Genomic DNA, 11,639 nt, shown 5'->3' with positions numbered 1-11,639 from the left:
CACCTCGAATGAAATGCTGCTGGACTGCCAACCTGCTTTCAGTAGAGCGTGAAGTATGAAAGTAAATGAAAAAAGCACCAATGTTTTGAAAAAAAATGTATTTAAATAATGTATTAAAATAATTTAAATATTTGTATCTAAAATAAAATTTAAATTCAAGCCCAGCTATGGTTAACAAACGAATCAAACGCAGCTGTACAAGTACACTTTCAAGTTCAAGTGCGGCTTGGAAGTGCAATAATTCTTATCAGCAAACAGCTTTGCATTAGCTTCCGGATTTGAACAGTTAATTCATTCAAAATGCATTTCGTCTGCGATCTCAGTTTAATTTTGATTGAAATGTGCACGGTTCGGAGAATACGACTCACAATGGAAAACTATTTCGTTTTACTGCTAATTCTTTTGGCTGTACCTTGGTCCTTTCAAGCCACCCCCAAGCTTAAGCCAACCAAGTGAAGTGGTTTGAAAGAGTAACGTATAAAAAAAAGGTATAAATACTGGGATCCACAAAAGGGAACATTTGGAAAAGTACCAAGAAGGGATATTGGTCTCCCTATGTTACTCAACTTTGCCGCCTCAATTCAAGTTAAAAGGTAAACGAAGGAGAGCGGTTTTTTTTCTGTTTTTTGAGTTGAAACTTGTAAAATAATTACGGCGTCAATTCGAAAATGGAGGATTCTCAAGTTTAACGCTGTACTGGGGGTCTCAGACTGTGCAGATCTAGCCTCGGTCTCTTGGAAGAAAAACTGTTGGCGAAGACAGACGTGCTATTTTTGTCCAGTCCAAGTAGAAAGAAAAAAAAAGAGGAATAAAAACCGGGAAAAGATCTTAACAGCTGAATACAGCAAAAAGAAAGAAATATTGTGCGCTTATAAAGTAAAAGTGTGTTAAGTGCCAATCTCAATTGGTATGTATTTCAGCGTCGCTAATATACACCACATACACTCGTGGCGTAGGGTAGTGCTTTTTTTTTATTGTAGGAAATTAATTTTTCAGATTGGCGGTTAGTACCGGCTTAAACTTCGGGCAATCGTTTGGGTACCTGTCTGAACCCCAATACGAAAGCTCGCAACAACAATTTCCCCGATATTAGGGCCTCCGCCCGCGGCAAGGGACTTATGCTCCTCGCCCAACTACAGCTCCGTACCAAAAATTCCCAGCGCTAGGCCGAGCAGCACAAAGCGGGAGGCGTAAAAGATCGGCTCATCAGTCGCTTTGCGGGCGCGAGCCACTTATGTGTCACGGACCCGCGATATATTGGAGGCCGTCCAATTCTGCGGAAATTATTAAAGCTATGTAAACGGTCAGCCAATTTCTACCCGAAATATAGATCTGGGTCTCGACCTATTTTCGTTTCCCCATACGAAGTGCCGAGGAGTGCCCAGATGTGAAGCCGGCGGCAACGACTGTCGTTTTTTTTTATATCCATCAGTGTAACCACTGATTCCTATTTTTATGCTATAGTGTCATTAGTGTAATTAGCTTAGTAAATTTCTTTTGGTTGTGTTTTTAAATTCTGTTCGGAAGAAATAGCAAGTGGAATGTGTGACAGGGCGAAAGTGAACAACGGTTAAACGGCAGAGGAGAGCGTGAGTTTTTTTTTGTAAAAGTATTTCTCCAGCTTTCGTTTTAGGAACGTTGCCGCAGTCCATGGAAGCGCTTTCATCGCTGTTTCAACGCATTTATTAAAACAAATCAAAGGAAGGCCGTAAGTGATCCCAAAACATAAAGATAAAATATTGGAGTTTGTTTGTTATGAGCAACTATTTATTGCATGACCGAAAAAAAAAAAACCTCACGTAGTCAGGGGCTTCGTCGCTTAAGAGAGGCTGTGCGCTCTCCCTTATGCCCTGCTGGCAACCATAAGCGCTTACGCCGCGCATAAGAACCAGCCCTCTTAAGAACAAGGCACAAAAGGGAAGATGCGAGGCTGGTCGCTCTGACGTTCTTTTATGCTTTCTACTTGCGGTTGCTTTCGCTAATGCACTTGAATAACTGACCTGCCATAACGATCGCGGCGCACAGTTTTTACATTCCCTTTTGCATATTTATTTATTATTATTATCTATTTGCCTAACATACAAGCTGGAGATATGTACCCTTCCCTTCTTTCAATTTGTAAGTTAAATTTCAATCTAAAGTGTATTATTAAGAGTTAATCATTTATTAGTTTACTAGTGCGATGCATGTGCTATTGCTCAATATGAAATATAGGATTTAACATGAATCGGGGCTAGAGTTCTATATGCGGGGACCATGCTGGGCAAAGGAGGGTAATGGGGTTGGATAGGAGGCTGTAAGAGCCTTCTTTATGGGATCACCGGATGAACCGGGAGCGGTGATCATGGTAGGGTGGGCATGAGTGGTCACAACAACACCGTGGCACGACTTGTATGTGTGTATGTGTCCGTGTGTGTGTTTGCTCTTGTACATATTTGTGTCGATACTTCGCTTGCACGTGAAATTTTAATGAACGTTACTGTGTCAGTATTATGATTGTTGAAGTAGAGCTGTGTCCCGTCCGTTCTGGGAAATAAAAAAACCCCCCCATTTCTTGCCGATGAGACGGAAGCCGGAACAAGCACGTGCCCGGACGGGAGACGAACCATCACCTGCTCAGCCTTCCGTGAAGGTTTGGTAATATCCAATATGCTACACAAGGCTGCCATTATAGACTTGAAGAACAAAACTGAAGTAGTACCGTCAAGTAGCATGCCCATTGCCAATGTCACAGCCTTGCACGAGAAGTTGGCAGAAGTCCACATTGATCAGCACAAAACCATTCGCATTAGCAAAGGAGATCTGGATGATCTATTGGACGTTTATATGGGTAAAATAGCAGAGAGTGCAGCCACCATCAAGGACAGAGAAAATGAAATAAACAAGCTTCAAACCAAGGAACACACTGACGACGATCTACTGAAGAGATTTGAGAATCTCACAGAGATTTGTAATGCTCAAAATGCTACATATACAGCCAAACTGAAGGAAAAGGCGGATCAAATCAAGGAACTCGAGCAGAAGGTCAAGGTCTACGAGACCAGATTGAAGAGGAAACAGCACGTGTTGACTGATTTAAGAAAACAGAACACCTCCAGTGCGGCATTGATCGATCATCTGAGAGCCAAAGTCGTATATTTTGAAGGTAAGTTCAGGGAGAAGAAGGACGACCTGTTGGCAGACTGGGAGGCAGCCACCACCACTTGTATGCCCTACGGCATGTCGTCTGGGATTCATTTGATCCATCTGCCAGGGTTCCTGCCCTTTCTGGTGTCCTGTGAGGGTCTCACGACCGCCGGTCCTGGATGGATGGCTATTCAGCGTCGACTGGATGGCTCTGTGAGCTTCTATCGCAACTGGGATCAGTACAGGAAAGGGTTTGGCAAGCTCAACGGGGAGTTCTTTATTGGCCTCGAAAAACTGCACCGCCTGACCAGCTCCCAGCCTCATGAGCTCTACATAAGCTTCAGGAGATTCAATGGAGAGTCAAGCTATGCTCACTACGATGACTTTGTTATTGGCAGCGAGGAGGAAGGCTACGAATTGAAATTGCTCGGCCATTATCTCTACTCTAGAGGCTTTAAGAGCACTGTGAAACCAGATAAATCTCAATACGAAGCCGAGCGCCAAACGGCGAACCCCATTCGTCTTTGTTATTTACTCTTCCGACACCCGCCGCCCGCCGCCCGCCACCATTCGACAGTTGATTAGCTTTCGATTTTTCGCCCTCTCCTCTCCCGGGTACAATAATTACTTCGTTACAGTTCACTGCAGTTCGCTGCTCTAGACATTTGTTTATTCGCGCACAAGTGATTAGTGCAATTAATTCTCATTTTCATTTTCATTTTCATTTGTGCTCGCATTTCGTTCGCTGTTGCAACAATTTAATGAAATCTAATTGAGCTCTGACTCTGGTCTTGAAGTGCTTCTATGGGCCTGGTCTGGACTGCCCCCACCATTTGTCACTTGCACTTTTATTGCCGAGGGACCGCTGTGGGAGTGGAGAAACTCAATTGGAGTAAATAAAGGCTTGACAAATTAGCCAAAGTCGAGGCATAAAATATAAATGAATATCGATGCGACGGAGGATTTATGGTCTGAGAAGAACAATTTTTATTTAAATTGAGTTTATTCCAGTTTCATACAGAATCTTACAGATCTTTGGAACATTTAAACATTTGTTGTTTCCTCCAATGTTACTTTACTCTAATTTGTAGTTTCTAAGGCACTTAATATATGTATCTGCAGAGGCCTGAACAGAAGCCACCGCTGTTGCATGGACACTCGGATCAAATGAATGTAGAGTGCACTCTGCACTTTATTGTAAATATAAACAATGGCATTGATGTCGTTGACGATGTAGCCCGCCCATCTAGCCCATTGTAAATATAGCTAAAACGAGCACACGCGGTACATGAAATCGCACATATTAAAATAATTTTTAAAAAGATAAACTAATTGGTAAAAATGCTTTTTTGTTCATGAAAAGCTTACAAATAATACAGTGACCAATAAAAGTCTAAGCATCACACCCATTTTGAACATTCAGACGTGGAAATTAATTGTACGTATTCAGAATGGATGTCAGGCTTAGACTTTGTGGGTCACGGTCAATGGTATGAAGTTCTTTGGATTATGCATCACACTTAGCCAATTTCTGAAGAGCGCTCTTGGCAGCAGCCAATTTGGCTTGGTCCTTGTTGGAGCCGAAACCAATGACCCGAATGGTCTTCTCCATGCAGGTGAACTGGCAGTACATCATCACAACGTCCTTGTCTACCAGGGGCGGACCGTAGACGGGATTGGCCAGCTTGTGCTCTTGGAGCTGACGGATCGGGCTGATGGGTATATTCTGGGAGAATTCCTTCAGCTCGGGCTCAAACAAATGGTAGATCATCTGCCAGGTTGTCTGCAGATCCCGGCAATCCAGGTAGACGGCCGCGATAAGGGCCTCCAGGACATCGCCTAAAGCCTTGGGGACATCTACGTTTTGCGCCAAGTTGAAAGCACCGATGCGTGGACCGTCTTCCGACTCATTTTCCATGGCCATCTCCACTTCATCGTCCAAGTCCAGAATAACGGGCTGCACATCTCTCTCCTCGAGCAGAAAGCGTACATGATTTGTGACTCTGTGTCCCTGGCTCTCTTGGAATTTCACAAACTTGCTGATGGTTTCAGATAGCAACGCGTTCTCTGCCAGAATGAAGAGGTGCAGATTGTGGCGCACGCAGATGCATCCCAGTGTCGTGTTATTGACCAAGGCCGAGCGCAGATCCGTGAGCTCGCCCGGACGCAGCTTGGTATTGTTTTCGAAAATGTATGCAGAGATGAGAAAATCGAGTATGGCATCGCCAATGAACTCCAGCTCCTGGTAGCAGCCGGTCAAGCGATTGGTGGGAAACGACGGATGCGTCAGGGCCTGCAAGAGGTAGCCCCGATCCCGGAATTTGTAGCCCAGATTCTGTTCTAAATAGGAGTGGTTGATCAGGAAGCCATCAATATCGTCAGGGCTCGCGTTGGCTCGCATCTTGGTGCTCTTTAACTGAAGATCGAGCAGCTGCGACAATGGCTTATCAACGTCCGGCTTGCAAATGCCGAAGTATTCCAGCATGCGGAAGCCATGTTGCAATCCATAGTTTCTCACAACGACTCCCAGAAGGGCCTCCAGAGTGTCAGCCACCACCTTGTTCTGAACAGTGACCTCACCAAACAAGAAGTTCGCGCCGGAGGAGAAGTCTTCACCGTCATAATAGCCTTGCTGATTGCTCTTGCAATCTTGCACAAAGCGACGATAGGTATCCTCGTTGCAACGACCTGCCAGAATCTCCTCGTCACTAAGGGCCAGATTGAAGAGATTTTGGGGACCAATCAGTTTGGCAAAGCTCGGCTGCTCCGTCCACACATCCAAGACATCTTCGGGCAGATTAATGCTGGGCGGAAGCCACGTTAATCTGGGGTCGAACAGACTGCAGCTAATACGACTGGGAATATCCGTCTCCCTGAGGCAATACATCAGGTTCTTGTTGGACACCAGCCTCGACTTGACCTCCGTGAGCGTGCCTTCGTTCCAGTCGGGATACCTGCTGGCCAGGTAAAGACTGGCACTCATCTTGAGAAACGAGTCACCCAACAGCTCCACTCGCTCCATATCATAAACATCGGACGATCCCGCTGTGGTGATGGCCGCCAGGAACTCACCCTGGTGGGCCGGAGTGATGTGATCATCGGAGACGCTCTTCATCAGAACCGGCAACACATTCAACGACTGTGGTTTGGGAGCTGAGCTGGTCTGCGGGAGCAGGGCAGTCCATGCGGCAGGGGGCATTGCTGGACTCCTGGTCTCATAGATGTTCCCTTTAGGCATCTTGAACTGCGTCTCCAGCCAGAACTCCCTGTCGTCCTGCTCCATTTTGTCGACAGACGCCACTTGGCCGGATATAAAATTGTTGTAATAGTTCAACTCCACGGTATAGGCGGACATGATGTTCCGGGGTAGGTCTACGGGTTCCAGGTACTGCTGCCACGAATGTTGTAAGTCGCGTATCTGCAGTGTCTTCATCCCAATCTCAAGTTCTTTGATGGGTAGGGGCTCCAGAATGGAGCGTGAGCCTTCATCATAATCATTGGGAATGGCATTGCCATGGGTATCCACATTGCGGCGCAACGACCAGTCGATCTCCAAGAGCTTTGGCCTATAGTCAACTCCATTTTGAGGCAGATGTTGCAGCCCCAGGTAGGTATTGAAGCGTTGTCGTAATGCCTCAGCATGCAGCATGAAGTGGAGCCGGTTCAAGATGCTGGGTAGAAACACTGCTTTTATCCAGAGGTCGCCGGGGAAATCGAAATTAAAGCAGAGCTCCGGAATGAGGATGATCTTGGCCCTGGCCTTGCTCTGGGCCGACGTCTTGCCCCGCTGCTGGACATAGAAGTTCAGTTGCTCCGTAAGCTCGCGCACCTCGATCAGGAACTGGTCCATGCGAACAATTCCTCCGATGTCATCGCCATACTTAGACGTGGTGAACTTGGCATAGCTCGTGTTCTGGTGGTTGCTTCCCATCAGGCTGCTCGGAGTCAGGTCTCTGCGCACCTTGTGCACGAGCATTCGCTTGCTCGCGAAGTTGGCATACCACTGAGTCACAATTTTCCCCTCATAGTCCTCTGGACGCGGCGCTCGCTGTTCCTTGCGCTGCTTCACACTGACAGGCTTCGGGGTGGGCAGACGCTGGAACTGATGGACCAGCGGCCAGTCCACCACATTCTGATGCTCTGCTCCCACGGCTAGAGGCACGATCAGGTAGGAGTTGTCCTTGCCTCGACGATCCAGTACAAAGCAGGGACGCCAGATCTTCAACAGATCGCGGAACAGCATTCCATGGAACTGATGCAGTTGCTCCAGCTGCTCCGCACTTGCAATAACCAGCTCTCGCGGGTGCTCCCTAACCTGCACATGCAATGGCCCTGATTGCAGAACAGCGGCATCTTCGAGAGAGGTGGCAGCTGCTTCCTCAGCAGCAACGCAAAGTTCCTACCCGACAGCATGTTGTCGTGGATGTGCTCTGTGTAGTCGTTGCGCTCGAACTGCGGCTCCAAAATGATCTCATAGGCATAACAGACTTCACCCACCCGTGGCCGGCAATCGAAGAACTCCGTCGGACAAGAGGTCTTGAAGGTAGTTTGTGTCTCCGGCTTGAGTTTCTGCTTGTTTACCGTATCGATAACTAAAAGCACCCAAGGAGGAGAATGATTAAACAGAATTAGTGGGTATTTGATTGAATAAGACTCACCATCGTCGCTGTATTTCTTCCAGTGGTCAAAGTGAAAGTCGGCTATCGCCGTCACCCGGTCCTTAAGCGTGACGGGTAGGAAACGCTCGTTGAGCTCCCCCGTGGAGTACAGTTTAATGCAGGTCTTAAAGGCTGCCGATATTTTTGCCGCCTTAACGGAAGTCATGGGATCGCTCTGGAATGATTCGAACATGATTACTGACTGTCGACGCTGGGTAGTCCATTTTGGGCTTACATAAATTTTATCCCGCACGGACGAGCTGAGTGGAAGTTCGATAGAGACGACTTCTTTGTTTGCGGCCTGTGTGCCAAAGAGTTTCTGCTTCTGGTCCCAACTGATTAGTGTGATCCAGGGCTCCACAAAGCCGAATGCATCCGAGGGCAGGCTCTGGCAGTAGCGGTGGAGCAGCATCAGGGCACTGCTAGGCAGCAGCACGGCACCTTTTTCGTTTATAAATGGTGGGATCAATTCGTGGAAGTGATCGGCTATCTCTTGCATCAAAGGTTCGGCCCGATCCAGGACGCGATCCTTTAAATACTCTCCGATGTCGGTATGGGCTTGGCGATATTGATTGATTTGTTGGTTGATTTTCATGCGGTCCAAATCTGAGGAAAAAAGCACAAAGTGGGCCTCCTTGGATCGAGCCCGCCCCTTCGTCTGCACGTACATGTTGAATGTCTTTATAGGATCCAGGATCAACACGTAATTGCAGGCCTTTATATCGATGCCTTCCTCCAGAACGCTTGAACAGACCATCAGGTTGGCTTCGCCATCCCTAAATTGGTGAATGGCCTTTGATGGGGATTGCGACAGGGGAGAATAATATACTGTTAATATACTGTTCTGTGCTGAGGCCCGAGGCATAACGTACCGACTTTTGCCACTTGCGCTCCAGGACGCTCTCACAATCCGCTGAAACTGAGTTGCGGCCCACCATAAACTGCGGCACGAGAACATCGCGCAGCGCCGGAATAACCGCAATGAACTTCTTCAACACTTGGTATATGCATTTGCTCGTATACCGGCGCTCAACGAAGACCAAGCAGCAAATATCCTTGGCATCCTTGCCCGAGAACGTTTTCTGCACGTATTGCAAAAATCTCTGCACCTTGGGAGTCGAAAAGTTTATGATGGTTTCCTCCGTGTGGACTGCGTCATCGCGTTCCGTATCATCGTCGACCAAATCGCGAAGCTTTTTCTTTAGCATGTGATTGATCCGGTTACACAGACAGATGGCCAACTTATATATGTGGGTCAGGGCAAGGGTTTCCGACTGATGCAGCTTGATTTCAATCTCTAGAATCACCGATACTATGGCCATGGATGCCGCATATACGCCGTAGTGCTCCAGCTGGTACTGGAAGTCGTTGAGCAGAGTCTTTATATATCCCTTCTTGTGCGGATCGCGGAAGGTCGACAGTCCCTTGGAATAGCGCGTAGGCTGTTTGCCAATCTCCAAATCGTCTAGGATTACGTAGAAGTGCTCTATGCATCGTTGTATGGCGTGCCCGATCTGAAGGCTCCCCACTTGGTTTGGATAAGTCACTAAATACTCCCTTGGTTTGGTAGAGTAGCTGCAAAAAATAAATAGAACTGCTATAGCGTGATTTCTTCTATGGAAAGGGCTTAAAAGGTCTCACAGCATCACGTTTTTCAATTCTTCCGTGTCGGACACGGTGATAATATTGCTTCTGTATGTCGTCTCCAGCTCTCTGAGCTTTTGAGCGACCAGCTTAAATTCGTTGCCTTTAATGAGTACACCCGTCAGTCCCACAACGCGCGGCAGTGGCGTGTACCGGTCAGCGAGTAAAAACAGATGCATGAACTCATGGTAGGGATGGTGGCCAGTGCCATGGTGGCACTCGTCTATAATCACGATGCTCACAGAGCTCAGCTCCAAGTACTTCTGGGTGACCATATTCAACATGACTTGGGCTGTGCCCACCAGAACCTATTGTCGTTGCAAGATATAAGAAAATTCAATTAGAAAAAAAAGCCAGGGCCAAATTTGTAAAGCACTTGGAAGCACAAATACTAGTGCATCCGTTCTATATAAACGAATATCAGAAATGCATATTGGTTTGATGAGGCGTCATGAGCTCGACACTAACTTGGCTATCGCTTATTTCGTGGCTCCATTTTATCTTCGACCAGTCGTCGACGCCCTGCTCCCCCACAAAGAACCCCACTTTGAGATTTGAGAATTTCCTCACGGCCATTGCCTGCTGGCGGGCTAGCTCGACTGTATTGCACATAAATATAGCTCGTTTTCCGCCCTCCTCGATTGATCTGTAGGAGTGTAAACAAATCCGAGAATTCAGTTCAACAGCAAAATATGTATGTATGCTTTGCTTTTTTGCTTATGTATGAGTGTGTTTGCAAAATTCCAGTATGAAAAAAAAATGCAAGCGACTTACTTGTCCATGTCTTTGGAGAATCGCTTCAGGGCCAGGATGGCCACGTATGTCTTGCCAGATCCGGTCGGCAAGTAGATTATCCCATTGTTCTTCGTAATATGATCCACGAGACGCAGCTGATAGCTGCGAGGCTGCAACAAATGCGAATGCATTTTTACAATTCAGCAAAAAGTACAAACTTATGTATATGCACTGGAATTTATCTTATTTATACCTTTATTTCGGATTCCCCATTATGCACGTTGTCTGCCATGATGATCCTATTTGCTCCGGGTGCTAGCTGAAAGTGATGAAATAAAATAAAATTCAGTGAATGCAGGCACAAGCTCGCCAACTAAGATGATTGCTGACGTGGCTATAATGACACAGCAGGTTTCTCAGGATGTGACCAGCTACTAGCTGGAAGTACGGGGATTTACATTTTTTTCCAGTCACCGTTCTCTGTGTGCGGAAAACACCGCGATGGACGCGCAGGTTGACCGGCAAATGTCTCGCCTCACCTTTGTTTTAATTGAACTTTGTTCCACCGATATATTGTATTGAACAAGTATTTGATCAGTTAAGATAATAAATTGCAAGAGCTGAATACATAAATTGCAAAAAAAGAAAAAAAGAGAATAAAGTTCTGTCCCTCAGCATTGTCCGCGGGCTTATCGCTAAAATATACCGTCCGACCCTCAGAAATATACCATCTCATTTGAAAAATATACCGTAAATATACTGACGAATTCAAGTTCTATTTTACATATTCCTCGTTTATGATATTCCGTGGAATATTACTAGCTATATAGAACATTTAGCCATGCCCACATAATTTTATCCGATTAGTGAATCTATTTGCGAATTGACTAGTTTATTTAAAACACTTGCTTTTATTGGATCTTGTCTAAAAGAAGGTTTTAGTGAAATAGGTCAACCAAAAAACGGTTTTAGCGAAATAAGTCAAAACAAAAAAACGAAAGAGGCTAGTCGTTCATATTGCTCAATTTAGAGATTCCGTTGAATAATTCTGGCTAACTAAAACCCTTAGTTCGGCTCACATAGTTTTAAGCCGTTGATGAATAAATTTTCTTCAAGATTGGCTAGTTTTTAGTCTTTGCTTTTATTGTATTTTGGCTAAAACAAGGCTTAAACAAAATAGTTCAACAAAAAAAAAACAGTATCAATGTTGCTAGTATTTAAAGACATGATGCGTGTATAGCCCTTTGTATACCCTGTTTTCCAAAATGTTTTTAAAACGTAATTGATGAAGAAATTTTCTCAAATTGATATGTTTTAGACATATTCATGCATGATTATTCTTGGTCTCTGTAGAAAGAAGATGAGCTGCAAAATATTTTTGAAATAGGTTTAAATATTCCGGAAGGGTATTTCATAAAAAAGCACCAATGTTTTGAAAAAAAATGTATTTAAATAATGTATTAAAATAATTTAAAT

General features: G+C 45.5%; 1 protein-coding gene and 1 pseudogene across 5 annotated transcripts; one reads left to right on the top strand and one right to left on the bottom strand.

The window, feature by feature from the left end:
• Positions 1–354: 354 nt before the first annotated feature.
• Positions 355–4,539, top strand: LOC117188025 (fibrinogen gamma-B chain-like). Of its 5 annotated transcripts, none has more exons than XM_033391162.1 (3): positions 355–452; positions 2,661–3,145; positions 3,254–4,539. In XM_033391162.1, the coding sequence occupies exons 1-3, from the start codon at positions 370–372 to the stop codon at positions 3,709–3,711; spliced, it is 1,026 nt and encodes a 341-aa protein (XP_033247053.1). In that variant the 5' UTR covers positions 355–369; the 3' UTR covers positions 3,712–4,539. The 5 variants fall into 5 exon arrangements, with proteins under 5 accessions (XP_033247053.1, XP_033247052.1, XP_033247055.1 ...); XM_033391164.1 differs by lacking the exon at positions 355–452 and adding exons at positions 705–907; positions 997–1,708 and having other exon boundaries at positions 1,804–4,539; XM_033391161.1 differs by having other exon boundaries at positions 2,661–4,539.
• On the bottom strand, positions 4,295–10,815 carry LOC117188024 (annotated as a pseudogene).
• Between the last annotated feature and the right edge of the window lie 824 nt (positions 10,816–11,639).

This window comes from Drosophila miranda, chromosome 3 (assembly GCF_003369915.1).
Source record: "Drosophila miranda strain MSH22 chromosome 3, D.miranda_PacBio2.1, whole genome shotgun sequence".
NCBI classification, from domain to species: Eukaryota; Metazoa; Arthropoda; class Insecta; order Diptera; family Drosophilidae; genus Drosophila; species Drosophila miranda.
Note: the sequence above shows the minus strand (reverse complement) of the source record. Positions and strands in the feature narration are given on the sequence as shown.